Here is a 25,813-nt window from a genome sequence, read left to right on the forward strand (position 1 = left end):
GTTGCATTTCTACCTCATCGGTCTCCTCACCAAAAAAGATGTAGATTAGAGCGAGGAGGCTGAGGGAGACGGCGATAGCCAGCTGGGGATCGACGGTAAAGCCCAGAACCAAGGCCACTGAGCCGCAGAGCAGCAGCGTGAGAAAGACCACCAGCCACGAGAACTGGAACAATGGCTCTATCTGCTGGCCCGCGAAGGTCTTCATCTCATCTGACGGTCAAGAGGAAGGGGAAAAGACATCTCATGTCACATATTTCAATCAAGTATACGGAAGATAAAAAACATATGTGAGGATATGAAGAACAAACTCATTTAGGGTCCCCTCTCTGGGATAGCTGGTATGACACTAATATGTTTCTCTCTCTGGAAGTCTGATTTTAAAGACGTGCGGTCGACGGCTATAACTTATCTTTCTGATTCTGATTCTTAGAAATTATGCATCAACCTTATTCCATTTGTTTTCATTCAAACAAACATGACATGATTCAACTGTTTCAACTTGTTTTAAACAGTTGGGAAGATTTTGTGTCATTATGTACCGTCATTCAATCTGCACGTGCTACCATGTGACATGACCTGGGGGCGTGTTTACAGCGTTTCCACAACATAACCAAGAGCAGACTATTTCAAATACTCTCGTCCATAAACTACCATTTCAACGTTGATATGATCCTGAACATAACTTTGCCCTTTCAGATGGCAAATCTGCTTAAGGAAAATGGGAGAATGTTGAAATCATTTTCCAGGTTTCCTAGGACGCGTGGGAACCATTTAACCTCATAGCATAAAGTGTTCCAGAAGGATTAAGAGAAACGGAGGAAAGGCAACGTCCACAAAGCAAATTTTCCCAATAAGTACTTTTCATGTTTTTATGAGACTGTTTTTGACTGCTGTGGGCTTACTCACCCTCCAGCTTCTTGAGAAGGAAAGACTTCCCGCTGCCCCACTGAGCGTAGAGGCCAACACAGATAGGTGGCTGCATGGTGGGCTCACTAAGGATGTCTGCCAGAGCGCTGCTATACAGGTCATAACCCAACATGTCTCCGTCGGACTCAGAGGGGCCGAGGTGCTCTGAGAGAGACAGAAACAGAAACAGTTAAATAGTGCAGAAGAAGATAAGAGAAGACAAAGTAAAGCTGTTCATTATTTTCTGATTTCAGTACAATGCAAAGAGCATATTTTGTCACACAATTCATCCTGAATGAAAAGGAAAAATGGTTCATACTGGCTCCAAATATCTGTGTGAGGATGCTTTTCTGGTGGGTGCAGTCGATGTTGTACGGCGTCTCCCCGGCTTTGTTTGGGCGGTAAAGCAGGCGGCCATCTTTAGGGTTCCTCAGCAGCAGCTCAGCCAACTTCCGGCTGCGCCCTCGAATGGCGATGTGGAGGGGTGTGTCTCCCCTCTGAAGGGAGAAAAACACGGAAACAAAGCTGGAAAACACTCCAAAAAAGAAACCCTCAGACCACTAAACTAAAAAATGTAATAAAAGTACTGTTGTATGTATGTGCAAGTGTGTTTTAAAAAGTACCTTTTCCACTGCAGACACCTTGGCTCCTTTATCTAGCAGGAGCTCCACTATCTCTATGTTCCTCATCTTCGTGGCTTTGATGAGTGGGGTCTCTCCCTCCTGAAATGCAACAACACACATCATCAATAGCATTCAGAATTTTACATTTACAATGAATCAACACTACATAAGGGAAAAACAAGTAAAAAATAAAGATAAAAATCAAGTAATATAATAAACTAAACAGTAAAACAGTAATAAAATAAGACAGTAAAGAAGAATATTAAATATACCAGTATATACAGAATATACAGACGGAATAAAATTATAAGATAAATACTTAAACGTATTGGATAAGGAGATATTCACGGTTGTTTTGGTCATCAGAGGAACATGATACTTTGGAAATAACAATGAAGGAATTCAAAGGATAACAGAGAGTACGTTCGACTCCTTCGCGACCGAGTGTGCCGTACCTTAGTGCAGCTCTCGGTGTCGGGGTTACACTGCAGGATGTCTCTCACCATGGTAGCGTTGCCTTTCTCCACTGCCCAGTAGAGGGCAGTCTTTCCATCCTGACATGGAAAGGACAAAACTATCAAGTTTATCTTAGAACAAAGAAACTGTACTGGTGTGATATATAGAGAAATACTGTATGTATGTATACACACAAACACACATGTACAGGGCATCAAGGAGTGTCTGTTTACATAGCAATAATACGCGTGTATATTTGTGTGATCCCATGGATTAGAAGTCACTTTACCAAGAAACAACAGAACTAAACAGTATGGAGTAGCAGTGTGACATATCACATAGAGAACACAAGAAGGCCTCATGCCTGTTTTTAAACATTAACAAGGCAGCAAAGACAGTGGGAGAGGAGCTCTCACCAGGCCCCGGACGTCAATATCAGCGTATTTGTTCAGCAGAGCTCGGACTATCTCCACATGACCTCCTCTCACGGCTCCAATCAGCATCGTCTCCCCACTCTGACAGAGATGGTGAAAGAGAGACAGACAGAGAAAAACATGAATTGTATTTCATTCATATTGTATTACATATCAACTCGTCTTCCACACCATCAAACAGCTGTTGTGCTGCTGCGGGGAGGCCTCACCCTGTCCAGGATGTTGACGTAGGTGCCGGCATCCAGCAGGTCCTGTACGATCTCGGTGTGACCGTCCTTGGCAGCGATGGCCAGGGCTGTGTTGCCATCCTTGTCCGTCATGTTGACATTTGGGTCTTTCTTCAGCAGCTCCTTCACAACCTCTATAGAGCCGCTTTTCACTCCCACAATCAGGGCGGTCATTGAGTTCTGATAAAACAAAGAGGGAGATATTTGAATGAGCAAATTTCAGGGTCAATGTCACCCAAACATTTCAAAACTACAGATGTGTCTTTCTACTTGACTGGGTGTTAGGGGCTTTGGTTGGTGTTCAATATAGCACACGGTCAATCATTGATGGCTGGAGATTAACAAATTGTTTTTCCAAAATGTTATCAGTCTACTTCATTGATATATTGTCTAGCGAGCCCAATAACTCATATATTTGTCCGGGCACTAGAGTCTCTAAATCACATGTAAATGAATTGCTCTGCAACATTAGCCACTCTAGTTCCCTCTGATTATTGATGCTATGTATCGAACTTTTTTCAGTTGGTGACAGCACAGATGCAACATGACTCGAAGGAGCACAGATGCGCTGTGTCATAGATGCAATCAATTATTTAATATTGCCGTTTACTAATGAGTTGGTGGCGCTTGGGAGCATTAAATCTTGATGATACTCGGGCGAGAACAGGCCGCTTAGTTTGCCATGGCGCCCACGATGAACCCAAAACAAAATTAGACTTGCTCAGCTGTTAAGCTACCTGTTCAGTTTACCAAATCAAATATTGAAACACTACCAAATAATATACTATTTCAAATACGTGCAGTCATGTAGGCGTTGTAATGCGGGCATCAGCACTCAAATAACAATTTTCCATATTTTTCCAGACATCTCTAAGAACCCCGACAATAATGTTTTTGTGTCTAACCGACCTATAGGGACAGCACTTTCTGGAATTGGTCCAGTATTGAGCGAGAGCGCCGTAAACTGCAGCTGCTCATGGGCTGCAGTGTAATCCCATCAAGGCAATTCCTCACAGTCATTTACTGTGAATCTCGCTGAAGGAGATGTCTAGTTGAGAAATATCCCGAGGAGACGTGCCGCTGTAGGACACCGCTGGAGACGCAAGTCCCGGTGTTTGTCAGTTTGTTGTGTTGGAGCAAAGAAAGCGTAGCTCAAGTGTTTTTAATTTCGTGGCTGAATATTCCGATGATTACGACAATGTGAACGAGGGCTTTGAATTTGATGGCCGGCCGTATATATTTGAGTATACGGATAAAGAGCTGCTGTTCAATGTTCAGATTCACATTGAGACTTTTCGTTGAACGGGACTAACGAGGGTCCTTTCCATAATGTTATCTGACACTTATACTAACGATCTGAACCCGTTAGTGGCAAAAACAAGCTCCTTTAGTGAACCTAACGTTACATTTACGCTCGCAGCTCGTTGGGTGGCTGCCAGTTACAGCGTGATGCTGGACCAAGTTCACAAATTGTCCCCATTCATCACTTGGACACCAAAACATGAGAAAAGCGCGTGAAAAGTACGAATGAATGAAAAATACCATAGTTACCCTTTCAAATCATCATTTTATTATTTGATCCATGAAAATATCATATTGTACTTCAATGTTCACAGATGTACCTCAAACTATTTAAAACTACAATTGTAGTTCTTCCAGTAGTGTTGGATCTCTATTGAATGCTACTGACGAATAGTAAACAACCATTCACAGACAATCTACTTACCGCTCCTTCATGGTCCACATCGGCGTCGTTGGCCAGAAGGTACATGACGCTGTCATAGTGGCCCTTCCTGGCTGCCCAGATCAAAGGAGTGGTCCCATACTGCAGAGAAAATGAGAAGATATGTAACAATTTAGTCAAACACCCGGGGAGCTGTGATTAACTGTGCAGGAAGGTAACTAAATAAAGAGAAGAGGGACTTGGGGAACTAGAATGGTGGATGTCGACCAAAGCAATTGGATCTTTTAATCTCGTCCCGCTAACTACATCTTCTGTGGGATTAAATAAAGAAGTGAATAAACATCTGTCACTATGTAGTTACCTTGTCGGAGCAGTTGACCTTGGCTCCGTGTCGCAGCAGGAGATGGACAATCTCTGCGTGGCCTCGACCCGCCGCCCAGATAATGGGGTAGACGCTGTACTGTTGGGCCAGAGGAGACGGGTGAAGTCATGCTGACAGTGACTAATGACCAGTGTCAGGCCTGCGCTCGTACTAACGCTTTAAGCCACCTGACACGACTGAAACAGAGGCATCGCACGCTGCAGGTGAAGAGCAGAGCTGTGGTTGCGTTCACAGTTTTGTTACTGTGAAGTTATGTGTCATGTTTTTAACTTGTGAGCTGAAACATTGGATTACATTTACATGGAGCAATCAGAGTAAAACACATCACGTGAACATTGTATTTAAAGTAAACTGCCCCATCCAGTACTTTTCAATCCTGATATAAAGGAACAACAGAAGCCAATGATGCTATTATTATTGTTATGGGGGAACTAAGGAAAAGTATGTCCGATCTTGATACCTGACCAGTGATGTTGGGGTTAGCTCCCTTCTCCAAGAGCAGCTGGACCACATCTGCACGACCTTTATAGGCTCCCCACATGAGAGCGGTCCAACCTCCCTGAGTGGGGGACACACACACACACACACACACAGAACACGGGTGAGTTAGAGAGGAGAGAATGTGTTCATGAATGTAACACACCCCCTACATATAGAATATATACATTCTGGACGTATTATCGTATCATTACAAGGTGTAAGGGCAGCAACAGCGTTACATTCAAGCAGTACAGGTCAAACCTAAGCAGTTTTCGTGGAAGGAAAATGTGCTATTTACAGCTGGTGTGACACACTTTCCACTGAGTGAACAGTATCACACTGTGTGGTTTATAATAATCCCGCTGTGATGATGTGTCCTGTGCAGCTTAGACATGCCTCGCATGGCAATGAGTCAGGTGACGTCCCGAGTCACTTCCATGAAGTAAAACTAAATGTCACATCATACATGAAAAAAATAAAAATTTTATTGTACAGGACGTATCGCAAACACTTGATAACTTACTATTTAACTTATATAACTTACTATTGATGGTTATTTCAATGGTTATGCTGCCAAATAGTCTGCTGGTGAATGTAGAGAACAGCTACTACAGCCAGCCTGCAAGACCGTCTGCCTTGGAAAGGTCTAGATCCCAAAGACTAAATTACATCACTGCCCCGTACGGAGACAACCAGAGATCAGGAAATGGTATTACTACCGGAGAACATGAAATAATTTCATTTTATGTCCATTTCAAGGCATCCTGTTCCACCAGCACTGCGGTCATTACATTTGACAGAAACCACTAATGCACATACAATCAAGACTTTATTATATTCTGATCGTATAAAGGCTACGTATTGTGTATGTGTCGTCTTGCTTCATGCTACACACCAGCAGGGATGCACTCTCAATAAGTTGATTGTGGGGAATCCATTGTCAGGAAGATTGTTAATATTGTCACGAGCGGCTTGAAAAATCTGTCTAGCTCGCCATCATGGAAGACAAGTGAAAAATAAATACAGGAATTATTATTTATCCTAGAATTTATTCAGGAGGACCTCATGATTTACGATTGTTATTTAACATTGCTGATTATTTGTTTTTTACGAATAACGATGTTCACAAAAAACAACAACATTTGTTTCTTTACTAAATTTAAGGTGAAGTGATTCCAGTATGTTTTATTGCCATTTTAGGAGTTTAAAGTATATATTTAGAGGATTTTTGATGTAATATTGGGAATCGCAATTTTTGGCCAGGATAATCGTGACATGAAATGTTCTTATCGTCGCATGCCTACACCCCAAATTTATTTATTCTTAAGATGATTTTCTTGGCATTTCAGACATTTTTTTCACAGTATTTAGTAGATGTAGAGGAAACAAGGAGGTGACGCGTGAATCGGTTTGAATAAGAATTAAGTTCTTCATCTATAAAACAAAAGAATCTGCAGAAAACGTTGCATGTTCTCACCATGTCTCGATGTTCCAGGTTAGCCTTGTTCTCCAGCAGCTCCCTCACCACCTCGATGTGGCCCTCCTTCGCTGCCGAGATCAGCGAGGTCCAGCAGTCCTGCGCACACACACACACACACACACACACACACCACCGGTTACCTCCAAAATCCGGTCGGACAAACGTCTGTTCAAGTGCTACGTGGGACGTCCCGGGAAGTGGTCAAAGCACTGCATACCTACCAGCTGGTCATACCAGGTGCTCACGGAAACGGGGTGTCGCATTGGACAGACAGGAGTGTCTCAGTGTGTTTCAGTGTCTCAGGAGTGTTTCAGTAAAAAACAAAAGACAAGTGCAACGCTTCTCCTTTCTCCTTCTGCTGGTGCGAGAGTGAGCGCAAGCTTCAGTGTGCCATGTGTAATAGCGGGTTACACGTGCAAGTGAGATGTTAATGAGAGGTGTAGCATGTGAGCATGCATGTGGAGGGTATATGCGTGCTTAAGTGTGTGTGCGTGTGTGTGTGTGGGGGGGGCTGGCTTCTGAAGGCACAGGGTGTTGGCCAGCAAGTGGATCCTGTCATTTAGTCAAAACGGCGAAGGTAAGAACGTGTAATAACTCGTCATTATGGCTCATCACAGCTCATAATAGCCGTGGACTGAGCCCGAGTGTGGTGAGTTCAGCAGGATGGGACATCAAGGCCGCTCGAGTGGATAATGTGGTTCAAATGACCGCATTGTTTTTCACCTGTGCCTGGGCTCCCAATGTTGAATGAAACACCACAGGTGTGTGTGTTTGTGAGGGCGTGTTCGTATTAGGCGGTTTGGGATGTTATGCGTGTGTATGCTTACAACATCGTCCAAGTTAACGTTGGCTCCTCTCCTAATGAGCTCTTGCACTATCTCCAGATTGCCCTGCTCTGCCACCACCATCAGGGGAGTCTGTCCATTCTGAAAAAGAGAGAAGGGAGTTAAACCGTGATAAAGATAAATATAAAGATTAAAGATTTTAATGACACTATTTTCCCTGTTACCCTCAGAGAACTCCCTTAGAAAAGAAAAGGCAGGAAGTGATAGTATTTGCTGATTTAACTTAAATATAAACCGATCCCTTAAAGCAACATGGACTGAAAGGCTTCTCTATCAGTCAAAGTTAAAGTCTTAAGGTTAAAGATGGTGTTCTCGTCAAATCTCATGAAAAGACTTAACCGTTATGAGAATCATCCATCATTTACATACAGGTACATGGATGACATGTGACCTCATGAATATACTTAAAGGGTGAACACTTCACTAAAACACCTAAACACACGTTTAACATGGATTTGGTTGACTCGTGAGTGGTTACAGCAGCAGGATGGTTTGGAATGTGAGATTGACATGAAAATGAACTGTGTGGTTAAGGAAAGGAAGGAACGGGTCACGCAGTGTAACAGCGTCATGATTGATGTTTATTAATAGTTTTTGGACAACAGCGGGGGTCTATGGCACAGAAGAATAACCACACATGTTTTTTTTTGTAAAAAAGCCTTAAAAGTCAAAGAAAACATTTCCTGGGGGACTGAATGCTTTTTATTGGCACTATAGCTCATACATATATCTGATACATAATGTTAACCCTTCATAAACCAAAAACAATATCAACTACTGTGTCTTCTCTTCTCATCTCGGGATTGTTTCACTCAAGCTTCACAACAGATTCTAGTTTCCTTTCACTCGTCACATGATCTCAAAGAGCCTCTCGTTACTTCATACTGCTCCCCAAAATAAACGGAGGGGTTGTTGTGATACAGTTGACTTACATCACTCCTGCTGTCCACATCTCTGAACTTGTCCAAGTGGGCTTTGATGGCGGCCAGGTTCTCCTCCTCCACGTAGCTGAACAGGCTCTGGATGGCCAGAGAGGTCATCTTCAGGGAGTTGGTGGTATCCATGGCGGACCGCTAACCACCTGTGCACCGCTGCAGGGCGAGAGGAAAACAGATGAGCGTCCACAGAAGAAGGCTAAAGATGCTGATGGCATCTATCGGGCTAGCACGGCTACATGTACTACTGAGAGAGGAGCTGGGATGCTAAAACTGGGAAGAGGGTGTGGTGCATCTTTGAAGTCATGCTCGGCAATAAACAAGTACAGTCCAAACCCAGCACACATGCACAAACATCAAAAAACAGAGGAGGCATATTTTTTTACTATAAACGTCAGAAGATACACTCAGAGATGAGGATCACATTTAAAAAAATGTAATATGAAGAAGAAAAAACATGGAAATTCTTTTTATATGCATTTGTATCTTACCGGCATACACCCACACTTCCACAGATGAATTGGAGCGCAAACAAAAATGGAATATTTCAACCTTTTTGGACACGGTGGTATGTGTCCGTTTTCAACCACAATGCAAAAGTGTGCTTACAGTCGGATAATGCACTGAACACGCTCATTACACAGAAGCTAACCGGGTCACTTGGTTCAAGTTCAGTTTTAGATTCCGTCTGCCTGCTCGCGCTGACGACATGAACCTTCTGCTCGGTATAATGAAGGCAGGCCAGGAACAACGCTCCAATCCAGGACGTCCACTAAGTCCTCAAATACCACTGAAGACAAAGAACAGTCTCTAAACTCTGATCCTTTGATTGTAGTGATCATGAGGACAATCGGTGCACTCGACTGTGTGCTCCAATTATTTCAAGGCCGACCTCCGTTCTACCCTCCTCCGCTGCCTGGAATTGGACTTTTGGGGGAATTTGTGAACACTGAAGAAGAAAAGTTTATTTCTGAAGGCAGAATAGGAGCACACCATTTCACTGAAACTGCTTTGCACTGATGGGAAAATAGGAGTAGAACACCGGTAGGTAAATGTCTGCCTCTGACAAAAATCAATGCAGACGGCCCAGTTTTAAACCCGTGAAACAGACTAGCATGAGAGTCACCTGGAGTTCAACAGCAGTCCTCACACAAGACATTTCTGTTACCATTGGGCCCTGACAAGAAAATATCAACATACTGTGAAATATCTAAGCTTCCCAGACACTGAATGCATCATTTCAGCTGACAAAAGAAACTCCCTCAAACATGGCTGTTTTAGCTGTAGCGGGGATTCAACCAATCAATGAAAAACTCATCAATGATTCATAAAGTTGGGCTCGTCCATCATGGTCAGACTCACTTCCTGCCACAGCAACACAGAATTAAATCAGCTGCAGTCACTCACTGCTTGCAAAGTTGCCTTGGCAATGGCTTTCACATGAAGATTAGCAAACAGGCTGCTCAATATTTCAACATAATCTGGGAGAGCTCAGGCTCAGGTCAACGCTTAAATATCACATGCCGGTCGGGCCCACAGTCAGTTGAGTCAGAGCAGCTAGTGAATGAATATCTACACATTCTTCCTTTATTCTGAATTCCTTATTTCTTCAGTCAGGGATCACCTGCCGACCCCTCTCCCACGTCAGACAGTGTCACACAAAAATGAGGAAAAAAATCCTTTGTTTACATTGAAGGATATATATAAGACTGTTGACACACCCTCCTCAGCTCATTGTCTCTCAGCACAATGGGTGGGCGATAGCGCCACACAAGAACCAATCAGTAAAGATTTAGCTCGCTCTCTGTTGAGCAGAGATCCGATGGGAGCAAACCCACATCCTTTAAAAGACTTAACACACACACCCAGAGACAAAACACCAGTAAAAACAGTAAAAAGCTATTAGAACAAAGGATTAAAGCTGCTTTAAAAAGACACATAGCCTCCAGAAAACACTAAAAAGGTGAACAAACAAACGCCATACCTTAGTGTAGGGTGAGGCTGATATTTATGTGGCCACTCAACAACACCAATCGTTATCCCTCGTTCACTCGCAAACAGAATCAACAAGCAGTGCTCAGCATCCCCCTTCACTCACGGCTGAATATTAGATGAGGGGGGCTGGCCGACGCCCATCTCTTTCCAACACAATAGGCACACGCGACCCGATTTCCATTCATTGCATGCACTGCTTAGCACCAAATTATATCGATAAAAGGGAAGAGGAAATAAGATGCTGGCTTAAATCGTGTAAAAGTCAAATGTGGTTGAAATCAATGGGAGCGGCTGATGGCTTGTTATTTTAAGTGTGTTTAATTGACGCCAAAATGTTAAGACTAATTCTGAAACACTGTAGTTTCATTCAAATATCTACTGAAATGTATGTATCAATGTATGATTTATATTTCAGAGTAGGGCTGCAAATAACTCTTTTCATTTCAGACTTATGTGACAATTTCTAAATTACTCGAGTCATCATTTGGTCTATAAAATGTGACAAATAATATCGGCTCTATAAAGAAGGTATTACTGCTTTTAGCATACACTTACACACAAGAATAAGACATTTTGATTAAGGAAATTAGTTGTAAAGTAGATACAATAACCGACCAAACAGGTAAGGGAAATTTTCCGGCATTCCCACTAAAACATTAAAAAAAAGAAAAAACAGAAATATTCTTCATATAACCGTAAAGCAGGAAAACACAGATGATGTCTTGGTATAGATATATCCGGTTTTACTACACACCAGTATGGTATTCTGTTTTATCAACACATATAAAAACACCCGGATCTACTTTCAGGTCATATGTGGTTCAGTGTTTATGTAACAACACATTTGATATAGTCATCAAAACTCATAAAACTCCCTGTCAGCTGTGAACACGGGTTAGCAGGAACCTGGGAGGCCACACTGGATACCATCTCTAAATTTAACAAGTCAGCACTTCATGGCTTGTCATGTTGGGTGTGAAACTGCTGCGGATTCAGTTCCCCTCTCACATACCAAGGTCTGCTTTTACATCAGCACAGTGTTATTCTGAAAATACCAGGGTCTGCATTTCACATCAGCACAGTTTTACTTTGAAAGGGTATCTATTTAACCCAGTACACCTTCAGCTTGTGATGCATTACTGTAGGTATATGCTGCACCTGCAATTTAAGAGTAACATGTCTAATAGGAGCAGGTTTGGCGCAACAGCCCTTCTGACTGCGGCTTGTCAAAAAAGTAGTTAAACATCTGGATAAAACACACACACACACGGAGAGATATTACATGCGTGGCCTCACATATGACCAGATACAGTAAAGTATTAATCTACTTTTATCTGGTGTGTATTGTTCGGGTTTTGACAAGGATGTTACGGGCGGACTGACTTCCCGTGTTTACTACTGTCACTACGATGCAACAGCGAAACATTCGCTAGCCAAACTGCCAGCGGCTAACGCAACAGGCTAACGTTAGCTCAGAATGGCTAGCTCTCCAACAGGTCCTCACACTTGTTTCACCTCTAAAAGCAGAGAAGAAGAAGAAAAAAGTACAGTGCACAACGTGAAGATGCTCTTACCTGGGCTGGACTGCTCTTTGTTTTGATTTTCGCGCGGGGAATTTAGTCAGAAACACCGTTTCCACATGCTGAGACTGCTGTGTTTTAACGGTGTAACGTGAACCTGCCACATACAGGACAGTCCGTAGCTCCGCCCACTACTACGCCTGGTTAGAGGGACGTCTCATGTGGCGGAGCAGAAGGGTTTCAGAAACCCCCAAATCTTACTGTCTACATTAGAACAAGACCCTGAAGTTTTAGATGTTTTAACTGTCAGGACTAACTGTACCAGGAAATAGTGTACTTTTTTACTATTTTTGCAGATTCACATTTTATAAACCCTATTATGAGCATGTAAAATACTATGCATTGTTTTCTAGTACATAAAACTACTAACAGTACATAAAACAGTTACAACCAGCTGCATCAATAACATGCTGCTTGTGAATGCATCAGTGACAATAATCTAATATGATATCAACGATAAAACACCACTCTCATTGGGTCATTGTTCCTGCATAATCAATATTTTTGATACTTCAATATTTCTAATACTTCTGTTGAGTAAAATTTTAAATTTTGAACTTTTACTCATGATAGATTGGTTGAGTAAGAGATCGGAATACATCCTCCACCACTGATTCGTACGTACAGCCTCTACTCTATTTCCTAATATGTTTATGCATACATGTAAACAATAGATAAGGGACTTAAAGATGATGGTCAATTTATTAGACTATCAGGCGGGAACCAAGGGAGGGCATATCCAAAAAACAGTGGGCGACCATTCTGCATAGACTGCATAGGTTTGACACGTGTGTACTGGAATATTTCATCGTGGTTTGGAAGGGAAGACTAATGTCAGAACTACTTAAAACACTGTTGAATAATCTTAAACGAACGGTTTCATGATGACATTTAGTAGCATATGCAATTTTCACAGCAGCCATTTAGACTTGTAATTAAAAAGCACAAGGGTTACAACATCAACTAGCTCCATCATTGTGTCCACTCTGACGGAATACAGAAATTATTAATTTGATCATTTACATCTGTGCTTTTTCCTCCTGTGACATGTCAAAATAGTCTTTTTGAAAAAGGCTTTTTGCACCAATTTGCAGTAGTTAGGTACAGGACAGTATATTGTGACACGAGCCACTAAATACCCATTGCACTTTTCAGCATCATATGTAGTGAGCACCGACGGGACTTTGTAAAATATCATATTGCAACACATCTGCAGCAATGCGATTATAGCAGTAAAAGCAAAGGTGCGATTAACAAATGAAAAACATCTGCATGACATTTAGGATGACATTTAGGCAAGCTACTTCCATTTGTGCATGTTTGGTATTTTGTGCTGGGAAACTAATGAAATTAGTTTTACCTGAGCTTTTCCTGCTAAAACAATTCAATACGCCTGCCGTAAAAACAAGCCTATTGTAATAATTCAGTAAAATTGCAAAGCAACAATGCAAGGACATAGTGTGTTGTTGGGATTTCCCCTTTGCATTTTAACATCAGTTTTGCTGCTGATATTAATCTGTTCTTGGACAAAAAGAATTAGACATATTTTTGAAACATCAGTTTTAGTGTTTAAAAATAATTTCTCTTTATTTTGCCACATAAATCAGAATTTTAATGGACTGTTATACAAATCTTTCAATAAATTTCCTTCTGACACAAAAATAACCGTTATGTTACACAGGCGCGCGCACACACAAACACACACGCAGGCACGCATGCTCACATACATACAAAACAAAAATGCGCCAATTATGATTTGGCACTTTGGACATATGGAGCCATTTGCATTGATCTGCTGGTTTGGTTGGCCATGCAGTGCAATAATCGCTTTGTTTGTAGAATGACATCCCTTTCCCTTAGGTGGGCCACACTCGCCGACACAAGGCCCAGGCTACAAATACAGTTTACATGAGACCACATCGACATGTACGGATCACATGAATACTGACACACACACACACGGCAGGACTATGCAAATGTTAGAAAATCTTGAAAATAAATGGAAAAAGCTCCCCCTCTGCTGCTTTGTTATTATTTTACAGAACACAAATGCACCAAACAAACTCAAATTATTGACAATTGGAAGAAAACAAAATGTACGACGAAAGTGTTTATGATATTGTGGGCTTGAATTGCCCAGACAACAGACAACAGTGAGGTGCCTTTCCTAAAATAAAAAAATGTCAAATGATACAGAAATTACACGGGTAGCTGTTTGAACTGCTGCGTGTTATAAAGAGTAAACTGGATGATTTGAAAGGCTTAAGGAGAGCCGTGAACCGAAACCATGTGAGGAACCAGTGTCTCTCTCACCCTACAGTAAATGCACCCTGAAATATCCTCTATTCTAACATAAGTGCACACAATATGAAATAAAACCATTTACCGCAAGATGGTATGTCTTTGAATTTGTGTACATTACGATGATGTCACACACATAAATAACCTTCTCAGATGTTCTTGCAGACAGATGTGAATTCCTTATTCCAAATTCCACTTACAGTTTGCAGCCTGACCACAATGTGTGCTTTTAATGCACTGTGTATCAATTTGGAAACTTTTCTTTTACAGTCTATTGATTTGTAATAATTATGGCGACAAAACCTTTGACAATTAAATACATATTCAGTAAATGTGGTAATTTGCCGAGATTTGTTATTTTGAATAAAACTGTGTTCAACAGTGACGTTAACAATCCACTGAGTTTGTCGAATTATACAATTTTATGATTTAGGATTTGTATTAAATAGTTTTGGATACTCGTATTACAGAGGCACGACATTTGAACACAGGTCAAAAAACAAACAAATCACACCCCTGAAACCAGGTCAGAAATCCTTAAGGACAAAAATGGAAATCCCAACAGCATACATGAAGTCCCTTTGAAAAACACACTTTTGTCTGACGAGTGATGTTGGTCAAAAAAGCAGCAGATATGAAAAATTTAAATAAAAAAAGAAATCCATTTAGTAACTCTTGAGTGCCTCTTTTAGACTTTCCACTGGTGGAGACGGACGAGATCTGAATTCATCTTTGGGACTCTGTATGTCATTGGATTCATCACAGAAAACAAAAGCATTGAGAATGGATCTGAAATAGTGTGGTCACAAACATCTAAATACAAAACGCGTACAATGTGAAGTCTTCTCCAATAAAGATTTTTAAAAAGACATAGAAATCAAACAATGTTTTGAGGATCCTAAGGCCTGTTTGAAATTGGCAGCTGATGATAAAGTAATGTTTCTTTTACATGAAAACATTTTCCACTTCCACCTAACAGAGGCTTGTATCCAGACAATGACAAAAACCCTCCACATACTGCACGCCTCATCTGTTTGTATAAACTGAAACTGCAAAGAGGTTCTTGCAGTGTGCCATCCAACGGTTATTTCCCCAGCCGAGTAAATAGAGGGTTTAAGGCAGCTTGGAAGTCTTCATTTCCACTAATGTAATGTAAAGCAACCACCATCACTCGTTAGTTTACACTATGGCCATTGTTACATCCTGGTCTCTTATCCATGTCAGAAAGTGTGATTGCTGTCGTCCTTGCTACTGGAAGTTTTGACAGAACATTGACTTGTGTTTTCCGTCGGTTAGGATTCTCAGAGCATCCGATATTTGGTTCTTTGTCAGACTCGCCACACTCCAGCTCTGTGGTTTTATTTTGTCTCAGTGTTCCTGCTGCTGAAGGGACTGTGTGTCGCTGTCCAGAGCCTCATGTGGCTTTGTCTTTCTGGTTGCAGTTGTTGTCTGTGCTGTTGTGGTCTGTCTGGTTGTCCTTTAAGCCGTCCTGCTGCTCTTTGGCCTGCCGGCGTCTCGATTTGACAGGCAGGGCCACTACCAACAGCAGGCAGAGGAGATGCAAGCAAAAGTACCAGGACCTGCGGCGACATTCCAAAAATGAGAAGTATTTCAACACGGTTTATTATAAGTAATAGTTGGAGCACAAAACCAGATAATAAATGCAGGTCAGAACGGTTTTTTTACCCATAGTGTAGCTAAAAAACTAGGGATGGCAATGCTAGTCAGTCACTTTGGTCCAGGCCAAAATATCGTAACAACTAATGGATGAATTGCCCGTTAATGTTGTGCAGTCATTCATGCTCCCAAGAGGATGCATCCTAATGGCTTTGGTGATCCCCTGACTTCTGCTCAGGTCAACATGTTTGTGTTTGGTGCTAATTAGCAAATGTTAGCATGCTAACACACTAAACTACTGTGGTGCAGTGTACTACTGTGTTCAACACTATACTGAGCATCAGCATGTTAGCATGGTCATTGTTAGCATGTTAGCATGGTCATTGTTAGCATGTTAGCATGGTCATTGTTAGCATGCTGACGTTAGCATTAGCGCAGTGCTTGAATACAGCCACACAGAGCCGCTGGAGTGGCTGTAGACTTAAGTCTTGTTACTCTATGAACAACAGTTGTGCATAATAGTTATGAGAAAAGTGGTGCTATTGACAACGCTGTATTATGCATCACAATAAGTCATAGTTTGGGATGAGTGTCTAATTATGTTTCATATATGAGGAGAAAAAGAAAGAAATTTGGTTTTGTTAAAACATTCTTTTTTTGCCTAAACAGCTCATTTTTTGCTCACAAAAGGAATGAAACGAGACAACCAACCACATGCTGATTTAACTACAGTCTATGGTAGTCTGTATTGAACTCAAAGCAATATTTCATCATTATCAACACACTATTCAATCAAACACACAAACCTGTAGAATTTGAGTGAGCGTCCCACAGCGAGGAGGACAAATGGCGCCACTGTGTAGCTGATGGCAACCTGAGTCCCCGCCCACGTGACGACATCATAGATGCGCTTGTGCGAGTCAGAGACCTGGAAGTACGGTCTGATGTTATGTCTTACCTTGGAAGAGAAGAAAAACATCCCGTGAGTTGAACTTCACAACATCATTTTCAAGTGAATGACACGTAAACCTTGAAATTGCATCCCACTCATTTTACTGTACAATAGACAAGACTTGAATTGAACCAATTAAGTTCCTGGAATCTTTCATGGCAGCTGGCATTACTGCCTACTTCTGCTTTTAATCTGCTCAAGCTTCTCTTTTCCCTCTCTCTATGTCTTTTCTCCATTTCATAACTCGTTAAAGAAATCCATCTCTGAACACATCTGTGTGGGCAGTGGCCAGTAGTTTTATAGTGTAACCAGGTCAATGGTCTACTTGACCTCCTTTAGATAAAGAGGAAGAAAGTCCCTGCAAGAACTCACCTGCACCGCAAATTTACTGTGCGGTCGTTTCAGTTAATCAACCCTTTGCGAGTAGATTATCTAGAATTACAGTGCCAGTTTCCCCCCATGTAGCACCACTCCACGGTCTGAACATAAATATCCTCCTACTTTTACAAGACTTGAGTAAAGAGGTCTGGCTTAGCAGAGATTAGTGGTAATGGCCTCACACTTCAACATGAGGTATAATACTTTATCATTATCCCCTTACTCTCCATAAATGAACCGCGCTGTGTGTTTGTGGTTCTGCTAAGTAACAGTGGTGAATCTAAAGAGCTCTTTGACAAAATGTCAACAGCGACTGTTGGATTCACCCTCGATATCGTGATTCATGAGCTGCTACCACTCCAGAATTATGATTTTTATTCATTTGTCTTAATCTGGCAGGGAAAATCTCCAACAATGGGTTCTGTATAGACAAAGACAATGTGCGTACTCACTGCCCGTGCAGCCATGGTCATGGCAATGCCAGTGAGGAAGGTCAGGTAGTAGCCAGGGTACACCCCGTGCCACATGGCCGACAGCAGGAAGGTGGCCATCATGGGGTTGATGCGACAGCGCTCATAGCACACCCTGGGGAACACACATCGCGTGTTTGAGTAAAACAATTCGAGATAAATAGAAAGCCACTGGCCACACAAATGAAAGAAATGAAACTTGATCACATTATGAACTGCAATATAAGCCATCAATGTTTGTTTTTGTATTTAAAACAGAATACTTTGTGATTTGTATGTATTTTACAATCATTATGTGGCATTTTGCTGGACTTGAGATATGCAGATGTGCAGCATACATTTAAGTAACCCTCGACAGCCAGCTCTCGGACAAACTGAGCGAGGTACATTATTACAGCCTGAATACTTTTACCTTTTGAGCCAAAGAGCTGTCTGGATATTCCAGTTGTCTAGGAACATCTTGAAACTGGTGGCGAACTGAAATTGAATCCAGAACAATACACGTCAGGCTTTAGTTGAGAAAAAGGACTTTGTGTGGATATAATGGGTCTCATAAAAAGAGCCTAACCTCAATGTCCAGAATTCTGAGATTTGATATCAGGTCCCACCGCGGGGAGCCATCTTTGTTGTATCCATTGAAGCCAAATCCGGCAGCGTTGTTGATAGCATCAGCTGCAGGAGAAAGGCAGCGCTCACAAAACATTTGTACAATGGCAACAGTGAAGGATGACGACAGCTCCATATCCTTTAAATACATTCGTTGGTGAAGCAATGACAGAAACAGATGGAGATCTAGCGTCACATGTATTTGTCATTGATAAGAATGAGGAGCTGCAGTTTTCAGCTCAGCACTAGATGGCACTGATGCGTCACGAAGATGCTGTTAAATAAGAGTTGGGGGGGGGGGCTTTTTTTAGGCTGCCTCTCAACATACTGTACAGACTACTTTAAAAATAACCAAAGTCCACAGCTCAGTGAGTTCAAACTACAGAAATCAGCAAAACAAAACCAAAGCAGTAACTGTTTTAGTCCTGAATTGAGCAATCAAATAAAGAGAAAGAAAGTACATGTTCATCTTGGATTCAATATAGAATGGGTGAGGAGAAATGTGTACTCAAATCACATCAAACTCACCAAGTGTCCAGACAAAGTAGTACTTTGGCCTCAGAGCCAGCATGGCCAAGTAAAGGTAGATGACCTGGAGATGGAAGGGTGTGGAGCTGACGAAGTCGTCGTTTATGGAGCGCTCCACCGGGAGCAGCTTGCACACCGACAGATAGATGGCCAGCGAGATGGCACATGTGCACAGCTTGGAGATGACGTCATTCTGGGCGGAGGTGAGAAAACAGAGTGTGAGCCCCGTTGAAACCCATGACATCATTTTATGTTCAAAAACAACAAACACCACATTGGGAGACATGATGCTTGCACTTCAAAAAAAACAAGTGAAGTTGATTCAAGGTTAACTCAAGTCCTTGAGCGTTCCCTCTTGTTTTGCATTCAGCAACGTCTGTTCTCCACTTTGTTCCTTTATCTCTTGAGATGAGTAAACACTCTTGGCGTGTAATTCAATTTGCATTATGCAGTAAGCAAACACAAATAACCTTGAGGTTTAGACATTTGCGTCATTCATTTCTCAATCATGTCTCGGTTTCTGTTTCTCTAACGGGAACCAAACGCATTGTAATTACCCTGCACCCCTTAAAACGGCTGCATTGCAAGTTCTGTACCTTGGGCGAGGGTTCGCTCTGCTTGTACTTCCCGTTCTCCTTGCCGTTGGCGTTCTCCTGGTGGCGTGGCTGGTAGCACGTGCCTTCGATGAAGGCCATGTAGTCGTTGTAAGAGCAGCTGGGCCCAGCCAGGATGCCCATGAAGTTACAGTTGTAGCTCAAGTACTCCAGCAAGCTGGGCATCCGCCTTAATGGTCACAGGGGAGAGACAAGAGCATTGGATGAGCGGGAAACCTGGAAATTAGACGTTGTTTTCATGTTGTGCCCAACCCTTCAATCTAAAATACAGGACAACAGACCAACATTCCATATGTAGAGAGCGCTTCCTGTCAGCAGAGAAACCACAATCGAACCGTCCACGACAAGAGGGAGGGCCTGAGTGCTTTGACCGACTCTGAAGCTTTTGTGGTCTCTCACCCTTCCTCGCTGAATATACTCAGCCGGGCGAAGTAGCAGTCCAACTGTCTGAACGGGAGCTCCCGTTTCTGCCGCCAATTCCTCACCTTCCCAGGAGGCATCTGGGATTTAGACTAAGAGGGCTCGGCTGACTCAAGAGTATGCTTATGAAATGCAGCTTTGATGCATATCTGGGACCTTATGGGCAGACCGGCTAGCTCAGCCATTAATGCATTTACTGTATTTTACAGATGTTCAGCGTATTTCCAAGCTGTGCTTGACAAATTCTGCAAAGATTGTCTCAATATGCAAGTCCTGCTCTCGGCTCTGTCTGTTATCTCTGTTATTCTCAGCTATGTAATCACACATTAGCTCCCTGTTAGCTTACAGTCGCAACCCCACTCAAATCCTGTCTCCAATAGTAACTGTGAGGGAAAGGAATCTGCAGTGAATGCAGGACAGAGGGAGGGCAGGCCATTCCTACAATACAGTTCACATGAGAGTGGTGAATTTGTAGTTTCCTAGATACCGAGCGCTTAACAACTGCTTGACAACACCAGAGAGAGCCTGAAACGGGGACCACGAGGCTCCTATTCATTACCTCTGATTTAAGATCATGTTGACTTTTTAAATTGAGCTGAATTAAATGAGCCCATCATCTGAAGCATTAAAAACATACCTGATTCACATACCTGATAGCTAGGTATTTCTGACTGGGAGTCAGCTGCCCATCTCGCTTGGCCAAACCTACAGACAGACACAAAGACGTACATGTCACATTTTATCTTTGTAAATGTGCACCTGCAAATCATGCTCTGAAAATCAAAAAGAGGATAATAGTACAGAATACACAGACGAGCACTACGTGTATTCTGATAAAACTCTGACGTTCTTAGTTCTCTCAAGGTTTGCAGGTCTATCAACCAAAACTACCCATTGCCGGGGTGTCTGGGTGAATTTGTCTTAATCAGTCTGCTCTTTGTTTATGAAGACATGCGGCTTTGCAACTCATTAGACTGCACACTCGTGGCCCTTCTTTGGCATCGTGGGCTACATGTTAGGTTGAGTGTACGGCTCGTGGTGCAAGGCTGTGATTAGCTACGAGGCCTCAATTAAACCTCTGATCCCAATCAAAGCTTCACTGTGCCATTAATAACTCTATTCTTAAGAGCTGGACTATGAGCCGTCTCTTAGAAGTATTTTACTGTATGGCAAAATACTGTGTGTGTGTGCGTGCAGCAGGCAGGTATCAGGGTGGGACAGTTGTCGGGTTGCAGTCTTAGTTTCTCACAAGACTCACAGTTGCAGAAGAAGAAGAATCAGTGACTTGAAAAAACCCTTAAAACGCTACACTGCCTACACCCACCAACACACACACACATCCATACACAAACTGCTATTAGACTGCTGAATGTGTTAAGTCTAGAGTGTCCTGAGGGGACTTCATTCTCAAAGTGGAAACTAAAAAGCTATGAGTGACACTCATCGTCCTCTCATTCTTAAAGCCTCTCGTGTTACAGTACTTGAACACACTTGTTTACTTTCAACCTCTATGTCAATCTCTATTTATTATGGGTGTACCGATACGCGTATTCGTATTGAACCGTTCGGTACGAGGCTCACGGTTCGGTACGCATGACGAACCGAATAAGTTTGAATAAAAAAGAAAATTAAAAAAAAAGAATAATTTGAAAAACCTTTATTTAACCAGGTAATCCCATTGAGATTCAAAATCTCTTTTGCAAGATGTAAGTAACAATACAAGATGTAAGCAAGATGTAAGTCACAATACTACATAACATTAAGGAGCAGTTAAGGAGACACCCCAGAAGATGAGTCACTCAGGTATAGTTCCATCATTGTTCAAAGTCAAAGAATAACTTCATGATGTTAGTTGTAATGAATAAATATATTTTAAAATCAAGTACATTTCTCTGGCATTTATAGTTTTCTACTGTACCGAAACGTACCGAACCGTGGCTCCACTGTATCGTACCGAACCCAACCGTGGATTTTGTGAACCGTTACACCCCTAATATTTATGTATTGCTCATTAGTTAATTTTCAGTTATGGCTAAAAACAACTTCTGCATTAGCACGGCACACGAGTAGTTAACTACATACACTATGCGCTGGTTTTTAAATGTGGCTAATAAATGGATAAAGCATTGCTATCCAATGGTAAACTGTATGCAGCCTGGCAGTTCTAATGGTTGATGTTAGAATGGATGATCCAGAGGGATGAAAGGTTGGGGTCAGGAAAGCCTTTTGGTCCGGGGACAAAGGATAGATTAGCACATAGGAAGTGCAACCAGTTCAAATCAGCTTGTGTTTTAAATCAGCCATTACATTTTTTCACACACACACACACACACACACACACACACACACACACACACACACACACACACACACACACACACACACACACACACACACACACACACACACACACACACACACACACACACACACACACACACAGACAGACAGACAGAGAGAGAGAGAGAAAGATGGAGACACAGAATACTTGGTCATTGCTCCATTACATAACTGTGTTCATGCTGTCTGGTTAACGAGTCCATTGTCAGAACTGACTACAGGCTCAGAAAAGGTGGCCATGTGATCTGTTTGGAAACTGAAAAGAGAACTGGACCACTTTCATTTCTGCACGCATGCACACGCACGCACGCACACGCTTTCAAGACACTTTGATGCTCGTCTTACCATCGTGTATTTCAAACGCCAAGCTGGTAATCTTCTGTGTTATAACCATCATGGGCCTGATGAAGTGCATGAAATGGAAAAAGGTCATGTTAATATTGAGAATTTCAAAACGACTCCACTCAGTGCAGCACACACAAGCAGCTCATCACAGGTTTTTGTCTGATAAATATATTTTTGACATGCCTAACTTTTAGTTTGAATGCTTGTTTATTTTTCAGTTTCGAGGAAGTTATGTTAAACTAGCACATATTTAACTTTTGGTGGAATCATGTAACTAACTACTGGCTTTAGATGCCAATTCACCCACAGTGGAAAGTTTCCTCCAGAATGACTGCAGACTCTTTTTTTTTTTCTTACTTCCTGTAGCTATTCTTTCTATTTCTTCTTCTCGGTTCTTTAGGCCAAATGGTCCCCTATACTACTCAGTCCTCTTCCTCTTGACTTAGTAAAGCCATTCTCTATCAAAGAACATTGTACGGTCTAGTCTCATGTGCTTTAACTTGCTTTTAGACATATAAACGCTTTCTGTTCATCTGCAAGTGCAAGTTCTTGACGTGAAACCTGCTGATGGCAGCATCAAGTTAAGCAACAGAGTCAAAATTGGAATTGTCAGACAGACAGTCTGGAGGAGTGGGAACCAACCACAAGAGTCGCTATCGACGTCCCCCTGCAGACACAGCAGTGTGACACCCTCTTGTTTCTGTTTCGCTCAGACTGGTTATCATATCCAATATCGAATTCTTGTTCAAATTAAGGCCAATGGAGGTTTTGAATTAAGGACCAAAAAGATTACAAAGAGCGCCGGTCTTAATGTGGCTTACCCTGTAAAATCTGCAGAGTACATGCCGTAGTCAAACACGTAGACCCGTGTGATCTGACATAATATCAGGTAGCCAAGCGTCACAATGAAGCAGTACCTGTGCAGAAAAAAGAGACAAAAAACAGGAAATAGAGAGATGAATGATGAACGCTGAATAAATAAATGACACCTGTGAAATCTTGGTGCATGTCTTCGAACATGAATTCTCAACATTTGACTCGACACAGTGAAAAGGAGCTTTCCAGGCAGGCAGACATATCTTTGAACCTGAGAATTCTTAGTCTGTCCCTTTGTTCTCATATCTGTGGCTGAACAGGGTCTTGTTTACAGTACAGTTCAAAAGACAAGAGGCCCAGAGGCACCACGGTGGAGCTCTGGAAAGGAAGAAGGGGGGGGGGGGTCAAACATTGGACAAAGGAGCAGAGGAGGCTCCAATAATGTGTCCGGGACTGTGGTTGGAGACAGAGGACAACACAACCTTTCAACAGAAATCCAAAGACAGAGCAGCACCGACGCCTGTTGTACAAAGCTGTTGCAGAGTCAGCCCAAGTCAAAGCTGGCGAGCTAGCGAGCTAGCACTCCTCTGCTGCCAACAATGAGAGGATTGTGCTGCTCTGTGAAGGAATACAACAGAGCAGCGAGAGCGAGGCTTCGCAGCTGATGAGAGACAACGGGACCTCTTGATTCCGAGAGCCTACTGTATGTGCAGTCCAAGACATCATCTGATCTCTACTGCCAAGCAAAATGAAATGAACCACTCACACTTCTGCTATATGAATTATTTTTCGGACCTTTCAAGGTCTTTCTCTCAGCCTCTAAAAACTGAAAGAGTATGCGCTGCTATCGATCACAGAACCACTCCGAGAAGGAACGGTGATAATTATAATACAATCCTGTTATGTGCTCAGAGAGTGATGAGTTTGTATCCAGCCCACACTCGGGATGTTTTCAGTGTACGCACTGTTCTCCATATCTCATCGGGTAATCTCATGCAACAATGGTCCACAGACATTGAGGTTATTTACATGTCAACAGTGAGGCTACTAGGGCACACCTTCATAGAGCTTTCTGTACTGGACAACCCAAGTGGTATTTATGGAACATTGCCGGCTATTGTCTATCGACTTTCTAGAGATGTGAAATAATATCGGTTTCCAGAAACAACAGAAGATCCGCCTATAGACTTGGTCTCCATGCTCATCAATACACAAATATGAGAACGGAGCTATAATACAGTAACATAACTGCACAGTGATTTGAGTGAGAGTCAAAAGCTCGTTTCATCAGTATCCTCTCAGGTTCAACCGAAGAACTAAAGAGAAATCCCCAGACCATACTTTGACTACTTCATATGTTTTAACATGGTTAGCATAACTGTCTCAAATGTCCAAAACCTACGAGGCAAAATTACAAGTGCATATATAGGAAGTTCTTTTCCCCGTTTACTAGTGTGTAATACACTGTGGAAAGAAACACCTGAATACGAATCCTGCCTACGGTGTCTTGTTACACTTGTTTTACTTCAGTCAATGTTTTCTTGAAGCAGGTGAAATTATCCTGCTTCAGATCAGTCAGGCAGAAGGTCAAGAGAATTAAAGAGTATTAAAAACAACAGAAATAATAACACTGACAGATATTCTACTAGCTTTCACACAAAGGCTAAATATGCTCAACACCAGATTGTACGACATGAAATAGACATTTTAACAGTGCAAGAGATCTTTACATTTTTCTCTTGGCTCCATGAATATTTTCAATCCACAGCAAGAACCCTAGTTTCACCGAGATCAGCTTTCTCTACTGGCAGCACGCAGCTGCAGTTATAAGCGAGGATACGGCCTATATGTGCTGCCGCAGCTATATTTGCAGCGGGCCCACCGGGGCCTGTCTTTATCCTCCTCTGATTTGTGTTGGTGTAATTCACAGCTCAGAGGGTGGGGGGGGGGGGGGGGGGGGGGGTTTCATTTCCACTCGAAGTATTGGATGACGCCTGGGACTGAAGTGGGCTGGCCTCCCACTGTGGGACAGGAGCAGAGACAGGTCATCACGGGGAGACAAGGAGCCACAGGTATGGATACACACTGCACATGGAGCATTGAAAAAAATATATTGAAATATAGAAATAAATGTCTGAACACCCTTAGACCTCTCACTAAGTCTGTGTACACACAATAAATGCCTCGAGGCACACTTCATGCTTGCTCAAATGCATACACAGATCCAGAGGAAATTTCCCATCTGTTCAGCATGCGACTGAGAGTCAGTCATTTGCGCACTTCTCACCGTCAGGTTCACAGCCATGCTTTCACACCAACACCAATACGCATTCCAATTAACTTGAAAAGACCATATTTACACATAGCTTGATAGCACATCTTGTCTTATGTCTTTAGCA

The 25,813-nt window shown here is 42.2% G+C and overlaps 2 protein-coding genes across 7 annotated transcripts in view; both read right to left on the bottom strand.

Annotated features, from left to right (window-relative positions):
* kidins220a (kinase D-interacting substrate 220a) overlaps window positions 1-12,149 on the bottom strand; it is a 42,871-nt gene extending 30,722 nt beyond the window's left edge. For 3 of the 5 annotated variants that reach the window (XM_079286893.1, XM_079286892.1, XM_079286890.1), the window contains exons 1-14: window positions 12,022-12,149; window positions 8,450-8,608; window positions 7,500-7,598; window positions 6,670-6,768; window positions 5,173-5,271; window positions 4,692-4,790; window positions 4,373-4,471; window positions 2,629-2,826; window positions 2,402-2,500; window positions 1,985-2,083; window positions 1,530-1,628; window positions 1,226-1,403; window positions 907-1,071; window positions 31-210 (exon numbers count right to left, since the gene is read on the bottom strand). In XM_079286893.1, the coding sequence (XP_079143019.1) occupies window positions 31-210; window positions 907-1,071; window positions 1,226-1,403; window positions 1,530-1,628; window positions 1,985-2,083; window positions 2,402-2,500; window positions 2,629-2,826; window positions 4,373-4,471; window positions 4,692-4,790; window positions 5,173-5,271; window positions 6,670-6,768; window positions 7,500-7,598; window positions 8,450-8,581 (1,645 nt within the window). In that variant the 5' untranslated portion in view covers window positions 8,582-8,608; window positions 12,022-12,149. Of the gene's footprint in view, window positions 1-30; window positions 211-906; window positions 1,072-1,225; window positions 1,404-1,529; window positions 1,629-1,984; window positions 2,084-2,401; window positions 2,501-2,628; window positions 2,827-4,372; window positions 4,472-4,691; window positions 4,791-5,172; window positions 5,272-6,669; window positions 6,769-7,499; window positions 7,599-8,449; window positions 8,609-9,104; window positions 9,243-12,021 lie in introns of all 5 variants that reach the window. The other 2 variants (XM_079286891.1, XM_079286894.1) reach the window with 1 other exon arrangement.
* Window positions 12,150-13,593: 1,444 nt separating this feature from the next.
* mboat2a (membrane bound O-acyltransferase domain containing 2a) overlaps window positions 13,594-25,813 on the bottom strand; it is a 40,579-nt gene continuing 28,359 nt past the window's right edge. For both annotated transcript variants that reach the window (XM_079286003.1, XM_079286004.1), the window contains exons 4-13: window positions 23,420-23,515; window positions 22,599-22,654; window positions 20,564-20,618; window positions 19,476-19,662; window positions 18,880-19,072; window positions 18,314-18,417; window positions 18,158-18,222; window positions 17,728-17,860; window positions 16,752-16,903; window positions 13,594-15,908 (exon numbers count right to left, since the gene is read on the bottom strand). In XM_079286003.1, the coding sequence (XP_079142129.1) occupies window positions 15,743-15,908; window positions 16,752-16,903; window positions 17,728-17,860; window positions 18,158-18,222; window positions 18,314-18,417; window positions 18,880-19,072; window positions 19,476-19,662; window positions 20,564-20,618; window positions 22,599-22,654; window positions 23,420-23,515 (1,207 nt within the window). In that variant the 3' untranslated portion in view covers window positions 13,594-15,742. The remainder of the gene's footprint in view (window positions 15,909-16,751; window positions 16,904-17,727; window positions 17,861-18,157; window positions 18,223-18,313; window positions 18,418-18,879; window positions 19,073-19,475; window positions 19,663-20,563; window positions 20,619-22,598; window positions 22,655-23,419; window positions 23,516-25,813) is intronic.

The sequence above is a fragment of the Melanostigma gelatinosum genome (assembly GCF_949748355.1).
Source record: "Melanostigma gelatinosum genome assembly, chromosome: 16".
NCBI lineage: Eukaryota > Metazoa > Chordata > Actinopteri > Perciformes > Zoarcidae > Melanostigma > Melanostigma gelatinosum.